Source organism: Hemiscyllium ocellatum, chromosome 21 (assembly GCF_020745735.1).
Source record: "Hemiscyllium ocellatum isolate sHemOce1 chromosome 21, sHemOce1.pat.X.cur, whole genome shotgun sequence".
Lineage (NCBI taxonomy): Eukaryota > Metazoa > Chordata > Chondrichthyes > Orectolobiformes > Hemiscylliidae > Hemiscyllium > Hemiscyllium ocellatum.
The window spans coordinates 23,228,830-23,248,922 of NC_083421.1; the positions used below are offsets into that span (position 1 = coordinate 23,228,830).

At 42.3% G+C, this 20,093-nt stretch overlaps 1 protein-coding gene across 2 annotated transcripts in view; it reads left to right on the forward strand.

The window, feature by feature from the left end:
- fkbp15a (FKBP prolyl isomerase family member 15a) overlaps positions 1-20,093 on the forward strand; it is a 98,510-nt gene that overhangs the window by 42,726 nt on the left and 35,691 nt on the right. For both annotated transcript variants that reach the window (XM_060841279.1, XM_060841281.1), the window contains exons 17-22: positions 450-554; positions 1,793-1,887; positions 5,985-6,087; positions 14,510-14,681; positions 17,264-17,400; positions 17,668-17,823. In XM_060841279.1, the coding sequence (XP_060697262.1) occupies positions 450-554; positions 1,793-1,887; positions 5,985-6,087; positions 14,510-14,681; positions 17,264-17,400; positions 17,668-17,823 (768 nt within the window). The remainder of the gene's footprint in view (positions 1-449; positions 555-1,792; positions 1,888-5,984; positions 6,088-14,509; positions 14,682-17,263; positions 17,401-17,667; positions 17,824-20,093) is intronic.

The window sequence follows — 20,093 nt, forward strand, 5'->3', positions numbered from 1 at the left end:
TCTGAACTTGGACTCCTGGTTCTGTTCGAGAGTGTGTTGCTGGAAAAGCGCAGCAGATAAGGCCACATCTGGGAGCAGGAGAATTGATGTTTCGGGCATAAGCTCTTCATTAGGAATGAAGAGCTTATGGCCGCAACGTCGATTCTCCTGCTCTCAGGTGCCCTGCTGCACCTTTCTAGCGCCACACTCTCGACTCTGATCTCCAGCCCTCGCTTTCTTCTGGTTCTACTGTCTTGTAAAGTATCCCCCTCACTCCTCCAGAAAGTAACATACACTTAGATAGTTAAAGTGTGAAATTCCACTTGACCAAGTTACAAAGAAAACACTCCTGTTGCTTTTATATGACAACGTCCATTTCTATTTTATAGTCCAAAGGGGAAAACAAATGAGCTCTTACATGTGCATCACCTTAGGGAGCTGTGGCTGATGGTCATCCTTCCATGTTGCAGGTTGATGACTTGCAGAAACATGTAAATGGGCCCTCATTTCCTGGCATTTCATCAGTAACAATGGAAACCAGCATGATCATGCATAACATCCAGAGAATTATCCAGGTAAGTGCAGTTAATGTGTCTAGATGTTAGGTTGTGGAGAAGATGCTATGGAGATTTTTAATTTCCAAGTTACCTCTAATAGAATGACAAGCAATGAGAATTTGGCTTTTTTTTGATAGGGGAGACCTCCTGTTGGAATTGATTTGCCGTCATTCTCTGTGGCATTGTATTGTTAGCTTTTAATCCCCATTGTGCATCTTGTTTCTGTAAATTTTGCAGTAGCTTGTGTTTCAAATTAGATTATCACGAGGCCTTATTTACATGTTGGTATTCTACCTCCAAGTAGTGTTGTTTATGATGGGCCATTGTGGATTGTATATAGAGTTAATATACATTGGCAAGGACCTTGAGTATTTTTGCAATCAGTGCAGATCTTCTGAATGTGTTTATGACCACTCACCCTCCATCCTGGTGCGTCTATGTCGTGGAAACCAACATTGGTGCTGTTTTCCTTTGCATATTACAAAGCACTTATGCTGTCACTGTGTCCAGACACTTTAACATTTTACTAAAGCACGATTACAAACTGACTGGATGCCTCCTAGCAGAGTGCTTTATGGAACATCTCCGGGACACCTGCACCAATCAACCACACTGCCCTGTGGCCCAACATTTCCACTCCCATTCCTACTCTGCCGAGGACATGGAGGTCCTGGGCCTCCTTCACGCCACTCCCTCACCACCAGACGCCTGGAGGAAGAATGCCTCAATCTTCTGCCTTGGAACACTTCAACCCCAGGGCATCAATATGGACTTCAACAGTTTCCTCATTTCCCCTTCCCCCACCTCACCCTAGTTCCAAACTTTAGCTCAGCACTGTCCCCATGACTTGTCCTACCTGCCTATCTTCCTTCTCACCTATCCACTCCACCCTCCCCCGACCTATCACCTTCATCCCCTCCCCCAACTCACCGATTGTACTTTCTCCCCACCCCCACCCTCCTCAAGCTTATCTCTCCACGCTTCAGGTTCTGCGCCTTTATTCCTGATGAAGAGCTTTTGCCCGACACATCGGTTTTAATGCTCTTCAGATGCTGCCCGAACTGCTGTGCTCTTCCAGCACCACTAATCCAGAATGTTAATAGTTGGTGGCATTCTGTCCAGGCGGGGCTATTTTCTGATTTGTGTTATTAGCAAGTAATCTTGTTGCTTCGCTTCGCATGCCAGTGGACACTGTCATCCCCCAGTGAGTGTGTAGTATTTCTATATACTTGTTTTGTTTGCTTTTTCCTATGCAGGAGAATGAGAGGCTGAAACAGGAAGTGTTTGAGAAAAGCAGTCGAATTGAAGAGCAGAATGGGAAGATCAGTGACCTGATCCAGAGAAACCAAAGGTACTGCAGAGGAACAAAACCTTTTGGATCCTGGTGATGTGAGGAGAGTTAAAGGAATGAGTGGCATCCAAGATCAGTCCTTGGTTTCAAATGAGCATTTTTATTTTTAAATCAGCGTTTTATTTTAAATCAGCAGCCTGACTCTTTCAATCTAGTTGAAATTTGTTTCTGCCTCATGTCAAAGAGGATCTTCCACTTATCTTTTGAGGATTGTTCTCATGTGCATTGCAACAAATGGATACAGCAATGGAGTAAATTGGTGCAGAGTAAGTGGGCTGGGTGAGGGTATGAGGGGACCTGGAGAGGGGCTGAACAGGTGCAAAAGAAGTTGAGACATGCGTGGGAGCATGATGAAGAGAATGAGGGAACTTGGAGGCTTCAGGAGATAGATGTTGAATGGGACCTGGATGAGAAGCAAGGGATTAGGGAGGTCAGCAAGGGACCTGGAGACTGACAAAAGGTGTTTGATGACAGGTGGTGTGTGGGGATGAAGGTGGCAATGACATAGAGCAGGAGAGAGAAGAGTGGGCCAGCTCAGTAGGTCAGGAAAGAGCAGAGGGTGTGGAAGGAGAGGCACTGGCAGAGCAGACCAGCACTGTGTGTCGAGCTGGGCCATAGGTTGTTGGGTGAAGTGATAGGATAATGACAGGTGAGAGGGCTAAGAGTGAGGTAAAGTGCTAGGTTGAGATACCAGAGATGACAGAAAGGTGAGTGTTTGGGTGAGGGCATAAGATGTTGATTTTGGAGAAGCCCATGGGTGGTAGAGTGAAGAAAGGAAGGGAGGTGAGGAGTCTGGGGACAGAGGGAGGTACAATCATTACAGGATAATGGGTAGTGTGAGTTGGGTGCATGGGGTGGGGTTTTCAGGGAGTTGAAGGTGGGGATCACCGTGAGTGATTAGGTGAGCAGGTTTTAGTTAGGCTGGAGCAAATTCAAATCAACTTGTTTCCTGGCTGTTAAGGTTTGGCTTTCTTGCCCGTATTTTGTTTATCCTTTGAGGTAATAGGGGAGTACTGCCATTTGAAGCAGGCATCTGTGCTCTGCATAATCTTGCAGGGATTGTGCTAACTTTAAATTTTAGTCAAAATCAAACGCAAATACTGTTGAGCATTTGTGCTGATGTGACCATTCTGGTGAGTTAGTGGCGTTGCTTGATTTGGTTGACTTGATTGCTGTTTTTAGGCATTAAGGAATAATTAGCTCTTTCAGATCGAAGCAAACTTGATGAAATGCTGTAGATAAAGTATACTCATCGACCATACTCCTGTGTAGCATGTATCAATGTGCCTGAGATGGACTAGCCCATGCATGTAATATATACGTATAATGGATATAGGTTTGCTTGTTGAGCTGAAAGGTTCATTTCCAGATGTTTTGCTACCTTACCTAGTAAGGTAACAAAACATCTGGAAATGAATCTTTCTGCTCAGTGAGCAAACCTGCATCCAAAACCTCAACCTGAGCTACAAATCTTCTCAATACTCGATAAACATCCTATGTCGGCTTCCAGATCACATTAAAACAAATCTATGAAATGATTTTCAATGAATGAAAATTCAGTTTAATGTTTTGCTCCCAATTCCCAAATGCACAAAAATGTATATTGCATCATGTTATTGGGATGAATTTTAATGCCAGTGGTCTGATATATCAGTGTGGACTCTCCAGTCTGTATGGACATTATGCTTTTTTTAAGCAGCAGAATTAACTTGCAGATAGATATTCAATAGTGGCTTTTAAGAGAACACTGGACCAAAGCTTGAATGGCTAATGTTATACAGAGTTCTGGAATGGGGCTAATGGAACTGCAGTTTGAGAGAGCTGGAACAGTCAACACCCTCTGTGCTGTACCAATCTGTTGTTTTTTGATTTCCTAATGAAAGAGTTGATTTTCATTGACTTAATAATTACGCTTTTTAAGGCTTGTATCCGTTTGCTTGTCTAAAGTGCTATTGAAGAGTAAATCATTAACCAACTTCTTTCTATATTTCAAGGATGAATTCTGCTCATCACAGTAGCATTGTCAGTTTCTGAATATGTAGACTTTCCGTTGATTTAAACTGTTTAAAATATGTTTTCAGTCAATGAACATCAGTTTGTAATGTTTTGCTTCCAGTTCTCAAAAAGAGAGAGGAGTAGGCCCACTGATCTCTCAAGCCTGCTCCACCATTCAATACAATCATGGTTGATCATTGTTATTAATTCCACTTTCTTGCCTGTCATCATCACATCAGTTAGCAGCCTGCTATTTCCCTGCTCCCCACACACTGCTGGGTGACCAAAAATCTATTTATCTCAGCTATATTTAATGATGGAACATTGGCAATTATCTGGGTTGGAGAATTCAGTGATTCTCAAACCTTTGGGTGAAGAAATTTCTTTTCATCTCCATTCGTAATGATTGATTAACCTCTGACTTTGACTGTAATCCTTTCTAGATTCTGCACTTGGGTGAAACAGCCTCTGTCTCCCCGTTAGGCTGCTTCACAATTTTAAATGCTAAATAAGATCACCGCTCATTATTCGAAAATCTATCGCCCAGTGTACTCCGTTTCATATAAGACCATCTTCTCGTTCTAAGCACTAAGCTAGGGAGGGTTCACAGTATTGTCTCCAATGGAAGTATTGCACCAAATTGCACACGTGTATTATGTGAGATCTCCTCCAAGCCTTTTAGAATTTTAACAAGGCTTTCTTACTTTTTATATTCATGTCGTCATCTTGCAATAAAGGTCAGTATGCTAAATGTTAGTAGGCTGATAGAGTTTTATTTGTAGCTCTGATAAATACTTGAAGGAAGTGAAATTGTCAATTGTGTTGCAATAGGACTAGCCAAATTGCTCTTAAACAATTGACAGTCCTTCTGTACAATCTTAAAACAATCTTTGTTTTTGTGAGCCAAGGTGAACTGTTTCAGGAGGCATGGTTTATGAGCTAAGGGTTAAGTTGATGGGTTGAGTTTGCACTCTGTCATTTTGTATTTGACTTCAGCACTTGAATTGACAATTTGACTCATTTAATCTTTTTGTTTTTTTTTAATCCATTTGCTATCTAAGTAATGATGCACTTCCATTTCAAATGCCTCAACTCATTCTCCATGTACGATGTTGTGGGCTAGTGCACTCAAGTTTTTGTGAAGGCGCCACTGAATTCCTTGACTGGGAACTGGAGCTATGAGACACTGGTGAATGCTGTATCCCCTCCATGGGACCAATAGGGGGAGACCAGCAGTGACTGGTCTTGTCACGTGAAGCAATGTCTATCTTCCCATGAAGATTAGAAAATTGAACTTAGTCTGTTGCTTTGTGATGGCATGGCACCTGCTTGTTTAACAGGGCAAGGCCATTGGGTCTCTTCTGGTTGTTCCGCCATTGTTGTAGATTCTGCTGATCCAAACCTTGGCTCCATTTTCCTGTTTTTGTTTGATATCCCATACTGACTTTATCAAACAAAAAAAATCAGTTGTTTCAATCTTTTGTGTTCCAATTTCTTTGACCGTGTCAGCTTTTTGGGTTAAGAGTTCCAGAAATGCCCACTCTCCTGGAGTGGTGAAGTGCCCCCTGGTTTCACTGCTACGTGGCTTCACAAGGTTATACTCCAATGTGGATTTCTCCACCTTGGGAAATGGTCGTTATATCTATTCAATCTCTTTATTTTTTAAAAAAACTTGATTCAATTTCTGTATTCTAAATGTAAGGGAATGGAAGCTTATGCAAACTGTCCTCGATACTTAAGCTCAATGTCATTCCAACAATTATTTGTTTTACCCTGTACAAAGGGTAAAACCACCAAAATTGAACACTACCGAATGGATTCTGATATATACTTGCCACTTTTTATGTTGAAGAAGCAATGTAGTTTTTATATGTTGGCACATTTGTAGAATTGATGTCCATTAGCCATGGCATCTGCTTACTGCGAATTTCTGTTTGTTACAGTTTCCTAGATTGTCCAACAGGTGAAGCTTGATGGATTGACAGATAAGGTCTGATTGACCAAAATCTTGTCAAGTGTAGTAATTCAAACCTTGCCCTATTTTCATTATTAATGTTTACCTTCACTTTTATTTTATCAGTTTCTGTCTGTCTCCTTTTCAGATATGTGGAACAGAGTAATTTGCTGATGGAGCAGAGGAATGACTCTCTAATATCTTCAACCGAGAATAACCAGGCTCGTATCCTGCTTGCAGAGCAGGAGAAGGTCAGATTGTTTCTCCTTTACCCCATAAATGAGTCAGTTATACTGATGCTATGGTGGATTTTTCAGGGTAGCAGAGGTGGAGTGGAAGTGGACTGGATAAAAGTGGTTTAGGTTCCAGTGTGGGAGAATCAGTGCAGCAGCTGCTCATGGAAATTCACCTGATATACATTCTGGCCGAAGTAAATTAGAAATTGCAGGACAAATGCAGCAGGTCTGGTAGCATTTACGGAGATTGAAAGAGTTTCAAGTCCTATATGACTTTTTCCGAACGGAGTATCTCTAGAATGTATTGTTTCCAGATACTGGAAATCTGAAATGGTTCATTTTGTTTTTATGTATTCTAGCTTTGCTGACATTCTGGAAATATCAGGCAAGTTAATTCTGATGGTGTGTGGATATGGCCTACAGCGCTCAAAACTATCTTGCATTTAGCATTTATAAAATTTGATTCAGAACCGACTGATGAGGGTGAATTATCAATCTCTGTTGTGCTCATCTAAGAATATGACTTGAGGGTGCAACCTTGAGATAAAATACAAAGACATTAATTTAAGATGTGTCTGGGAGTTTTTGTTGCTGAAACTAGGCATGTGAAATGGCAAGCATTGTATCTTTTGACTTGATCACAGAAGTCACTGAAATAAAAATGTCCTTTAACTTAGAAGTTGGCAATATTTCAATATTCCTGCATGCTGTTGAGAGAGAGATTACTTGCTGCATAGCTAGATTCTAAGACAGTGGCATGATTTTTTTTTTGTTGTTAAATAAGTAAACCAAATGCCGGTGGTTCCTGGAATATATCACTGTCAGCTACTAATTGGGGAAACATTCATTCATGCTCACTCCACTTGTGCTGTGGCCATAGCCATTGTCCAAAGGCCTTTTGTGAATTGTTCCATGTAATTCATGTGCAGATAATAGTTTACGAATGACTGTAGGTTGCTGCATTGCTGTGACTGCTGAAGCCCATTCTCATTGGAAAATATCAGACAATCTCCAACTGCTGTTGTGATTTGCAATGGTTGAGTCAATCAGGTGTAACAAAATTACTTTCAAAAGGCACAGTCATTCTGCCTTCCCATGAAGTTTCATCTCCATATGCAAACCTCTGACCTTTATTTTGGAGAAATTGCAACTTTTAAAAAAATTTCCTGTTCCATTGTCTTTTTAATTTTAATGCTGCCCACGGCTTTGTAAGTCAGGTGATGTTCAAACTACAGAGCCTTGTATGTTGTGGGTATGTAAACAGTGACCATTGTAGAATTCAAGTCTGCTTAATTTAAGAGAGAGTCTCTCTTTCATCCTCTGATCTGAAGATGCTGAGTAGCAGGTGTTGGCAGCTCTCTTTCATCTCTCCCTGAGGAGAGCGATGGACAGTGATGGATATTTAATGGACCAATGAAGCAAGAGGTTAGCCATTCAGTCCTGCCCTGAGAGGGCAATGCATAAGGAACATAGTGTTAGCCAAAGAGCAATAACTGCACAACTAGTTTGGTTGTGGAGTTCTGTTCAGTGTAGTGCACTGAATTCAAAGGATGGTGTGCATTATGTTCAATGTTAGGAATATGCCAGTGATCAGGTTGTCTGTCTGCTCACTGAGCTGGTTTGTTTTCAAACGTTTCGTCAACATGCTAGGTAACATCAGTGAGCCTCCGATGAAGCATTGGTCTTCTGTCCCGCTTGGCATTTATGCGTCTTACTGTCTTCAGTATTATGGTGGGTGGTGTCATTTCCGGTCCTGTTTCTGAGAGGTTGGTAAATGGGGTCCAAATCTGCCAGTGATGTTGAACTATGAAAGGGGAACATTTCAGATATGGTTACTATCACGCAAGCCTTCATGCTCTGTGCTATTCTGTATGTGCGCTTCACTTACTGTCAGTCTACTTTCTCTTCCCAGCTTGCACTGCCAGTGGAGTTGGCAAGAGCTCAGGTGAGGGAGCCCATCTTTTTAAATGTACTTGCATCATTTACAGCCCTTTCTGGGTTAAGTTGGCCTTTTCGGTAAAGCTGGTCAGCTGGAACATGAAGTAACCACCTTCTTCGCCTCTGCAGCTTATGCAAATAACAGCAGCAAAATCAATCATTTGCTCAGTTTACTATTTCTGAATTATTGTCTCTCTTCAGCTTGCTTTCATGCTATCCTTCCTTTGTGTTATCCAAGGTCCTGCACCTTCTCAAACCAAGAGATGAACAGAGGTAGATGCCTAGTGCTTCTCTGCTTTTCACCAGTCTCCACCCATCAGTGCTTTTTGGAGAAAACAGCTCATGCCAACTCTGCAGGCACTGTTTGACTCTGATTACAGCTTGGGGCATGGGAGAAATGGAAAGGTTACAATCTAGTTGCCTAGCACCCTAGTTTAGATAGCACAGTTTACAAGTTATAGCGTTTCACTACTCCTTAACTCCCTTAACTATTTGCTGAAAGTATATGCAGATGGCTATGGTGTCTTGACTCTCTGGCAACATGTGTTCAAGTGCTGTGCCTTCACAGTGTGTGTCTGTTTGAGGTTTGAATCATGTTTGACGTTTTTTGGAATAAACTGTGAACGAGGGTCTTGCATCACTGGGTTGCTTGTTGAACACTATTAATGTACAGCACTCTGTTTATCTGTCTGTCTGTGAAGATAGATCAATTATTCATCCTTGCATTCTGGTGATAGTCTGTGAACTACAAAGGAGTTCTTGAGTTGCCTCTTGTTCTTGGCTTGTGACTTGTCCTGTTAAGATCAGATTGTTGGTGTATGAGATTTTTCATCCACCCATGTTGTGACATGCGTCTATTTGCGTTCAGTTTTGACACTTGGAATTATGTGAAGTGGTAAGTGTAGTGAGCTTATGGTTAGAATTATGATGGACCTCCGTATAATTCCTAGTATTTCTAGTTACTGATTATCTCAGCCAACAGCAACCCATGCCTTTTAAAGCAATTTTCAAACCACGTGCCTGTTCTGAACAAGAGCTGAGGATGGAGGAAAGGAGACTGTCCAGAAATGCAGTTGTGCACTCATGTTTTGCTCCTTTCCCTATTTGCTATGTATACTTTAATACATTGCAATGATTTTTGATTTCAGAATTTGCCATGTCACTGCATGCAAGCAACATGCTTCAACCAAAAAACGTGAATTATTTATGATTGGGCGCTTTAAGCGAATGCTATGGGTGGGTCAGATGTGATGCTTAGGAGTGGACGCACTAATTCAGTCGAGGCTAAACCAGTGCTTTGTGTGGATGTTAGTCATAGGTTTTATTCTTCTTTCTGATCTCAGACCAGATTTGGTGAAATCTGAGAGAAATCTGGCCACAATCTGGCTAGGAACCATACTTTATTTGCAAAAGTAGATGAAATTTCATAATTCCAGTTACTCACGAAGTAAGAAGGCACAAGATTCCACAGTTTTAAACAAGCAATAGATTTTACAGTACAAATGTAAAAAAAAGTAAGCAAAGGGTGCTGTGATTGGAGGATTTGAGTTATTGGAAGAGGCTGAATAGGCTGGGAATTTTGTCCCTGACATGTCAGAGACTGAGGGGATGACCTTGCAGAAGTTTATAAAATCATGTGAGGCATAAATAGGGAAAATAGACAAGGTCTTTTGTCCAGAGTAGGGAAGTCCAAAACTAGAGAGCACAAGTTTTAGGTGAGCTGAGGTGGGGGATTTACAAGAGACCTGAGGGGCAACCTTTTCACACAGGATGATGTGTGTTTGGAACGAAATGCCAGAAAAAGTAGTAGAGATTGGTATGATTGACATTTAAAAGGCATGTGGATGAACATATGAATAGCAAGGGTTTAGACGAATATGGGCCAAATGCAGGTAAATGGGACTAGATTAATTTAGAATATTTGTTCGGTATGGACAGGTTGGGCTGAAGTGTCTGTTTCTGTGCTGCATAACCCTGACATTAAGACTCCATAAAGCCAACAATCAGTGCTACCTTTTTAATTGTAATACAAGTCTTAACAAATGCTACACTAACTGACCAGGTTTAACCAAAATGGAGACCCTGAATTTTCTTATCAATCCACTCAGATGTTAATGAAACTCAAAATTTATTTTCTGAGAGGTTTCAGCTTCTCTGTTTGAAAAGTCTAACCTCTGACTTCCTGTGGCAACTGCCCAACTCAGTTTGTCCAAGACTCGATTGCTCAATCTCTTCTCCTGAGATGGTGTCCCATCGAATTCATGACAGTGCAGTCCAGCATCCAATTATCAGTGCAAGCCCAGCTTTGGAACTGAGTTACAGGCTTTCCTTTGCCTTATCTAGCACTCTGCCCTCACTGATCTTAAGCAGTTGTAAAATTTTGCATTATTCATTAGTTTTTTTTAAAATCAGGACAAGTGGGAGCCCTCAACCAATGCCTGGGGAAGCTCTCTGGAAACTTTTCTCTGTTTGGAAAACAAACCATCTATTTCCTGTCACACATCCAAATTTGTAACTTCACTAAGTCACAAGTTGAATCACAGAGTCCACTGATGAATTTGCATTAAGCAGAGCTCCAGGGTAGCTGAGAAAGCCCCTATAATGATGTGACCATAAACATTCTATCAATAACTTAATATCAATAAAATAATGATGCACTAAATATGTAAACATAACTTTACTTTTAAATTTGTTCAGACCTTACAGTGTGCTGAACTTGTATAGTAAAAATTATTGAAATTATTGGGACTTAGTTCTAGAAGAGAATCCCTATGTTGTGGAAACAGACCATTCGGCCCAACAAGTCTGCACCAACACTCTGAAGAGCCATCCCCCTACTCTTTCCCATGGCTAATGTACCTTACCTACACTTCCCTGGATGCTATGGTTAATTTAGCATGGCCAATCCATGTAAGCTGCACATCTTTGGACTGTGGGAGGAAGCCATGGGTTTTTTCTAAGGCCTTCACAGACCCCGAGAATGTGAAAACTGCACACAAACAGTTCAACAGAATCGAACTCTGGCACTGGAGCTAACTGCTGTGCCACACAAAAGAAAATCTCTATATTTTGTTTATCATGATGACTTCAGATGAGTGCAGTTGAATCGCAACGTCATCAGTGCAGTCAAACGTGATCTCTCTGCTTTTGTGCTCTCACACAAAAATCCACAAACGTTCTATGGCATTTGCCTCAGCTAGGGGAAACAGGTGATTGAGTGGCACTATCGGAATCTTTAAGGTCACTGGGCTCCTCTGGCTGCTTAATTAAAGAATGTCCTGTGTCTAGGATTGCCTTATCCATCTGTTCTGTTGCGAGATGTATTGTTATTTTCCTCCTTGTAAATTTCTGTTGTCTCTTGGCAAAATTCTATTCTGGCCTCTTACAGGTGAGTTGAGAAAGCCTAGTCATTGCATTCACTGGCCTTGCATTGAGTCTTGCGCAGTCCTAGTTCATTTGAATGCAGCATGGCTGAAGTAGTTGGTACTTGACTTGCGCAATGATCTTCCACACCATTATTTTCTAATTCATTCATGCGACGAGGGTGTCACTAACTAGGCCAGCATTTAGCGCCCTTTCCTAATTGCCTAGGGGCAATTAAGAGTCAGTTGTGCAGTTGGTCTGGAGTCATGTAGGCCAGGCAAGGTAAGGATAGCAGTTTCCTTCGCTAAAGAGCAATCAACAATGGATACATGGTCATCATTTGACTTTTGATTCCAGATTTCTTTTTAATATTGAATTCAAATTCCATTATCTGCCTTGGTGGGATTCAAACCCAGGTCCCAGGTTACCTGGGTCTCTGGATTATCAGTCCAGTGATAATATCACTAGACTGTTGCCTCCCTCCCTTCATGAATATGACCTCCAGAATAATTTGGTTGTGACGCTGCTTATTCTGTTATCGCACTGTATCAGATGCCTTTTGGAGGTCCATATGCATTACATCAACCTGGCTGCCATGGCTTCTCTCCCTAGCTCAGCAGAATGGCATACTTTGCTGCTTGCTGGAACTACAGGGGTTTGTAAGGTTCAGGAGTTAGTCAGGAGCACCGGTCAAGTCTCTGGAGGGCAGGGGGAAGCAGCGAAACCCATCTGGATGCGGTTTTGCAGGTGAGTGCTGTTTTGAAATGGTGTCTGCGAGATGAGTTGGAGCTTGGATTCAGGAGAGGGGCTGCTGAGTGATGAGGTTGGGAGAAGGGCTACACTGAGGTTTTTGTTGCCATGGAGTATGGCGAGCTTTGCTGAAATATCTAAGAATGTAAATGATTTTGCGGAGTACTCCTAAACATGAAAACCTGCTTTTTAATGATACAAGAATTGTGATGCACAAACTTGTCCTGAAAGTTTGTTTGTTTCAGTGGTGCTTTATAACAGATTTTTTTCACATTTTTCAGACCATTTGGTTGTGTATTCGTTTGCGGGAAGTGGGTGTGAATGGTAATGTCAGCATTTGCAAACTGTTCTTAACTGGTATTTGAGAAGGTGGCAGTGAGTAACTAAACACTTGTTAGACTTCAGCTGCAGCACTGTGTACAGTTGTGGATATAATATTGTAGGGAAGATGTGAATACAGTGGAGTGAGCACAGAAGCAATTCACACAAATAGTTCCAGGGATGAGCAATGCAATAATGAGGATAGTTTGAAGAAGTTGCACGGTGGCTTTGTGGTTAGCACTGCTTCCTTGTGGCGCCAGGGACCCCGGTTCGATTCCTGCCTGGGGCGATTTTGTATGTGGAGTTTGCACATTCTCCCTGTGCCTGCGTAGCTTTCCTCCGGGTGCTCCGGTTTCCTCCCACAGTTGGAAGATGTGCAGGTCAGGTGAATTAGCCATGCTAAATTGCCCATAGCGTTAGGTGCATTAGTCAGAGGGAAATGGGTCTGGGTGGGTTACTCTTCGGAGGGTCAGTATGGGCTTGCTGGGCCAAAGGGCCTGTTTCCACACTGTGGAGAATCTAATCTAATCTAATCTAACGAAAGTTGGGACTATTCTCCTTGGTAAGAAAGCAAAGTTTTCAAAATCACTAGTGGGTGGGACAGAGTAGATGGGAACAAATTATTTCCGTTCGTAAGAGAATAAAGTTAAGTGGGCGTAGATTCAAAGTTATGTTCAGGGTTTCTACACAGTATCTGGAGTATGGAATCTCTGGTTAGAGATGACCATTGCCTGGCATGATTGCCTAAGTCTGAATGTTGGCTGGATCTTGCTAGTCCTCCCTTAAACAGTTATGTAGCTAAACATGATTTGATCTTGAAAAATCTGTTCAGGCTTTCCTTAATTGATATTTGTCTGGGTAACAGGTAGTTCTACTGTTTCTAAAAGCTTTCCCCAGCACTGAAAGGCCAGTAGTTGAATAAGACAGAATTGTGGATGTTATACTCTTTCTGGCCGTAACCCTGTACTCTGAGGGATGGGAAGGTTATAGTGAGTGCTTCCATGATTTTCACCTACTTTCCCAAGAATCTGTGGGTGCATTCAACCAGTTTTCGTGACTCATTGATCTTAAGTACATATCCAGCCTACTTTTTTTCTTATTTAACAGTTTTTACTCTGTCCAATGTCTACTACCTTATCTTTCACTGTCACTTGGCAGCATCATGGTAAAAATTGGAGTGGTGCTGGGAAAGCACAGGAATGAGCCTCATTCCTGATGAAGGGCTTTGCCTGAAACATCAATTTTCCTGCTCTTCGGATGCTACCTGACCTGCTGTGCTTTCCCAGCACCACTCTAATCTAGACTCTGATCTCCAGCATCTACAGTCCTCACTTTCGCCTAGCATTATGGTAAACACAGATGCAGAGTGTTCACTCATAAAAGCAACTGAGTTGGGAACACTGCTTTAACTAATGTCACATGCTGAATAAATTAAGGATACTACCTGCATCAACCTGTGGCACTGTATTCAGTTGGATTAGATCTGTGTAGAGAGCTGACTGAGTTGATACACAGATGTTCACACTACTTGTGAATTTGTGAATCAATGCAATATATGGCTGTGTGCCTGTGGGTTAATCAGGACTTGAATCGTCTGTTGTGCAGACGATTGGTATAAGGTGAAGTTTTTTTGTGGAATGCAGCGATATACTTTTTGGGATACGCATCAGCCAGAACCCTGGCTTGAATGGCTGAAGATCCAAATAGACCATTGAGTTACACTGCTGGCTGCTTATAACAGAAAATGCTAGACAGGTTTCCTAGTACTTTGCTTTTATGTTGGGTTGGTGAGAGAGTGCGATAAAGAAATTTTATGTATAGCTGTTAACTTAAAACAATGGTTAAGCACACTTTTTGAATGTTTGTGTGAAATTGGTGTCAGTTGTGTTGAAAATCTGACATTTGGTGTCTTAATCACAGGCTGAGATTTCCTGGATTGCAGTGTTCAGTGCCTGTTTTTGTGCAGATTTTACCTGATCTAATTGATGTGCTATTGGCACTCTTTAGCAAAATGTCCAAAGACTGATTTTAAAAATCCTGTTTTATTTTTCCACTGTGACCTTAGGTTAAGGTGACTGAAGAACTAGCAATTGCTACCAGCCAGGTTGCCAAGTTGCAGCTGGAGCTCACATCCCACCAGAAGAAGGAGATGGAGTTACGGAGCCAGCTTGCATCAGCATTGCAGGAGGTAGAGGGACAAAGGCTACGGCTCAACAACGTGGAAGTCCAGTTAACAGGTACAGGTTATCACTCTGATCACCTTGATGTGCAAATCCATCAAGAGGAACGAGCTTTGTTTTTGTCAAAAGATTTCTATAGGAACAGTGGTAGGGAAGATTTAGCTATTTTTAAACATGTGATATCTGGACCTTAATGTTTCTCTCGTAAAGAACAAAAACAAGGAAGTTAGGTTCGGCTTCATAAATTGCTGAGCCAACCTCAGTAGCAATTGCATACAGACCACAGACTGGGTGCCGATGAGATTTAACTGAACAGTGCCAGTGATAAGAATGTATGAAATAGGGTAGATTTTAACCCTTTGGGCCTGCTCAATAACATTATGGTTGGTCTGATTGTGTTTTGAATTCCACGTTCCCCTTACCCCCCCCCCCCCCCAAATAACTTTTGAGTCCCCAACTAAGTAAGAATTTTTCCACCTCCTGTATAATTCAAGTCATCATAACCCGCCACCAACACCTTCTGAGGCAGTGTTCGAAAATGCCTCAACCCCAGAGAGAAGAATTTCTCGCCTTCTGGCCTGAAAGGATGAACCCTAATTTTAAACTATGTGCCCGCTGACTGACCCGTGAGAAAAAGTATCCTTTTCATGTCCACCTTGTCAAGACCGTTTATGATGAAGTCGTCAGTCTGGCGAAGTTGAAGCTTTTCTACTTGAAAGAAATTTAAAAGCCGTCTTCACAATTATCAGTTTCATAAATGGAGATGGATGAGGAATTCTATTAGTAGCCAGGTAATCAGAAGAATAAGGGGAGAAGGAATTTATTTTGTACACATTTAGCTATGATTTGGGATGTACTGTCTGAAATCGTGCTGGATGTCATTTTTATCTCCTCCCTCCCTCGGAATCTAAAGACCCAAAGTTACCTGCACTTCTCACAATCTAGTCTACTGCATTCACTGCTCATAATATGGTCTCCTCTACATTGGGGAATGAAGCATAGGCTGGGTGACTGCTTCACAGAACATCTATGTTCTGCTGGCAAAGAACACCCTGAGCATCCATTTACTTGCCATTTTAACACACCACCCCGTTCCCTGGACAACATCTCTGTTTCAGGCTTGCTGCAGTGCTCCAGTGATGTTCAATGTAACTTGAAAGAGCAACACTTCATTTTCCTCTCAGGGACCCTGCCGCCCTCCAGAGTTGATATTGAGTTCAATAATTTTAGGGCCTGAACTCTCCCATGTCCTAGCCACCGCCTCCACACACCAGGCTTTGTTATGTCACAGTCTGCCATTACATACTCCCTCATGTTAGCTATCTACAGTCTCCATTAACAGCTATTCACACTCAAAGGTATCCATTCCTTTGCATCGGAGGCTGAGGGGTGACCTATAGAGGGTTATAAAATTATGAGGGGCATGGATAGCATAAATAGACAAAGTCTTTTTTTCCCTGGGGTGGGGGAGTCCAGAACTAGAGGGCATAGGTTTAGGGTGAGAGGGGAAAGATATATAAAAGGGAACTAAGGGGCAACATTTTCACACAAAGGGTGGTATGTGCATGGAATGAGCTGTCTGAGGAAGTGGTGGAGGCTGGTACAATTGCAACATGTAAAAGGCATTTGGATGGGTATATGAATAGGAAGGGTTTGGAGGTATATGGGCCGGGTGCTGGCAGGTGGGACTAGATTGGGTTGGGATATCTGGTCGGCATGGACGGGTTGGACCGAAGGGTCTGTTTCCGTGCTGTACGTCTCATGACTATCCCCACTTACCGTTTATTTCTTACCCCCTCCCGCCACCTTATGTTCTGCATGTAAACTGACATTTTCCTAGCTATGTCAGTTCTGAGGAAGGGTCACCGGACCCAAGACATTAGCTCTGGTTTCTCTTCACAGATGCTGCTAGACCTGCTGAGCTTTTTCCAGTAACGTCTATTTTTGTCCTTATTCGTAGGGTCTGTTTCTGTGCTATATGACTCTTTGGTCCAAATAGTCCTTGCTGACCATAATTGCAAATTAAAGTAGTCCTACCTGCCTTTTGCCTTATGGAATTGTGGTCCCTGGGATGTCTTAGGCAGATATCATAGTTCTTTTAGTGCCTTTATGCTTGTATAGCACCTGGCATTTCTTGCAAAGCTTGGGTGACAGCTCTGTAGGAATGGCAGTAGAATCAGGGAATTGTGGTGCAGCCGGAGGCCATCCAATTCATCGTGGTTTGTACTAGCTCTCCAAAAGAGCACGGAGTTGGATCCTTTCTCCCTTCCTTTCCTGATTACTCCACACATTTTTATTTAAATGATAATTTAATGCTATTTTGAATGCATTGATAGAAACAACTATGCCTAAATCATAACTACTGCCTCTTTTGAGGTCAGCTTGTGGCACCCTACGTTAAAATTAGTTCGCACATCTCCAGGTCACCCTGGAAACGGGTGGGAATTCTGGGGAGTGGAGAATGATTTATTGTATATTACAACAGTAGCCCATGTTGCAGCTTAGTCTGAATGGAATATTTCTGGGCAGACATGGAAGCTGTAATAGTTCGCGATGATGGGTTAAGCTAATGAGTAGCTTTCTCTTAGCTGAGTCTGACGTGTTCTCAAGGTTGACAGTAATGTACCTGTGTGTCTCAGAGCTACAGGAAGTGTCGGAGCATGCTCAGACTCAGTGCAAAGCGGAGAAACAAAGGCGCAAGGAGCTTGAGGTGAAGGTTGCCAGTCTGGAGGAGGAGCTTATGGATCTGCGAACTGAAAGAGAAAATCTGGAAAAGGTAGATTATGTGGAGAAGATGTTAGCTGTGATTGCTCTGTAATGCTTCCTTATTTATGGCAATCATGTCTATCTGATGGTGAGACAGTGCAGCATTCCAGCTGTGTGCTGTGTGCTGTGCCATCAGATGGTGAAATGCAGCTTTGAACCCAGGTATTCCTGATGACTTCCTCATCTGCTTGATGTAGACTGGCAATGTGCTTCTCTTCAGGTAATGAGGTGACCTTCCCTCCTATTCTCTGTGGTAACTCAAGCTTTCTGCGCTCAGAATTTAGCGGAAAGGAAGAGGAAAGCAGTAACGGAGCGGCAGCGGGCGGAGGAGGAAATGGATGAAATCCGGAAATCGTACGAAGAGGAACTGGGAAAAGTGCGGTCGTTGCTGAAGAAAACCCGATCGTCGACTGACCAGGCTGCAGCAGAGCAGGTAAAGGGACTGATCCTGCAACAGACTGGTTTGTTCCTCTCTGTCAATCTCAGCCATTCATATCCATCTTTAATGTTCCATGCAGTGGCCTGGGCTCAACTCCTCTGGGTCTCCTCAGTAGTTTGAGATCACGAACAAACTGCATGGGAGGTTGAACTGGGTATATAATAGGATGGCGCTTCACTACACAGTCACCTTGTTCTGGTCTGTTACAGAAGGGCAATGTGGAAGCTTAAACACTCTCTGACTCATCAAAATCTAAGCGCACATCGCAATTCTGCTTTTTGAAAAACAGATGTAGCTTTTATTTACAAAGCACCTTTGAACAGTGACAGGTATTAGCAGCATCACAAACCCAAGTAGAACACTGAACCACACAAGAGTTTTTGCTTATCTGAACTCGCACCAAGAGGTTGGTTTCAAAGAACCTTTTAATGGAAGAAAGAGCTGCAGGGAGAGTATCCTGAATTTCGGGCCTCGGCAGTTGAAGATATCACCTGTAGTGGAGTGATTAAAATTGGGCATGCGAGTACAGGCAGCAGAATTTTGATCTAAAAGTAATGAAGGATAGAATGAGAGAGTAGGCGTAAGTAATAGCCAAAATCAGAGTTAACTAAAAATGAACAGAAAATGCTGGAGAAACTCAGTATATCTGGCGCATCAGTGGAGAGAGAAATATTTCAAGTCCAGTGTATATGTAGAGATGCACACAGACTTGATAACTACTTTGACCCATCCTGTAGCAAACTTAAAACAAAAATGGCTTCCAACTGGTTTGAGTAATGTTCCACTCTTGGCAAATTGTGCCACCTGGTGGTGTCATGACACAAAGGTAGCTGCTGTTGGGAGCCAAGGGTTCAGCATTGTCTAGTTTCTATGGCAAAACTGTACAATGCAGCAACCCTTGCTGAAAGATGTTTTGGGGAGCAAATTAAGTTTTTAATTAGTTGATGTGTTCTAGTTTACACTAAGTCACAATTGAAAACAATGAAAATTTTCCTAAAATCCAATAAATTTTCTCTATGTTCCACCCTAACAAATGCAAGTTATTGTATAGCTGGTGTGCCTACCGTAACAGCACCTTTTTATTTGGATAGAGCCTTTGACATAGTGAAACCTGGAAAGACATATGGGAGCATTACTAAATAAAATGTGACCATCAGCTATATCATGTGATGTTTGAGCTAACTGAAGTTGGTGGTTGAGATGCCCAACAAGCAGGATGCTTTGCTCTAGATGTTGTTAAATTACTTCAATATTTTTGAGCTAAGCCCAACCAAGGCAAGTGGAGAGTATTCCACCGCACCCCTGATTTGTGCCTTGTGGGGACTGACCTATATGGCCGATCCAATTCAATTCAGTTTCTAGTCAGTGTTGATAGTAGGATACTCAGTCATGACAACACCATTAAATATCATGAGACTAAACTGAGATGATTAACCTCCAACAACTATAGCTATTTTCCTTTGTGTTAGGTATGACTCTAACTAGCAGAGTTTTCCCTCTGGCTAAAGTGGACATAGGTCCGTTGCTGGATGAAAAAAGGGAATTGATATTGAGTAATGTTGAAATGGCTGAGGCCTTGAATAACTATTTTGTGTCAGTCTTCACAGTGGAAGATTAAATTTAGATTAAAGATTAAGATTAAATTCCCTCCAGTGTGGAAACAAATGGCCCAACAAGTCCACACTGACCCTCCGAAGAGTAACCCATCCAGATCCATTCCTCATATTTACCCCTGACTAATGCACCTAACACTGGGCAATTTAGCATGGCCAATTCACCTAACCTGTATGTCTTTGGATTGTGGGAGGAAACCGGATCACCTAGAGGAAACCCACGCAGGGAAGAATGTGCAAACTCCACACAGACAGTCACCCGAGGCTGGAATCGAACCTGGGTCCCTGGTGCTGTGAAGGCAGCAGTGCTAACCACTGAACCACCATGCCACCCAGAAAATGTGTCTAACATGCCAAAGAATGATGGGAGGCGAGAACTTCAATTCAATTGTTATCCCTAAAGGGGTAGTGTTGAGCAAACTTGAGGCTCGCAAAGTTGATAAGTCCCCTGCTCCTGATGGAATGCGTCCCAGGATGCTGAAAGCAATGGTGAAAGTTATAGTAGATGAGTTAATGGTAACTTACCAAAATTTACAGAACTCCAGGCAGGTCCCAGCGGACTGGAAAACAACAAATGTCACGCTGCTGTGCTTTTTTTTTAAAAAAAGGGTGTAGGTAAAACAATAGGCCAGTTAGCTTAACATCTGTGGT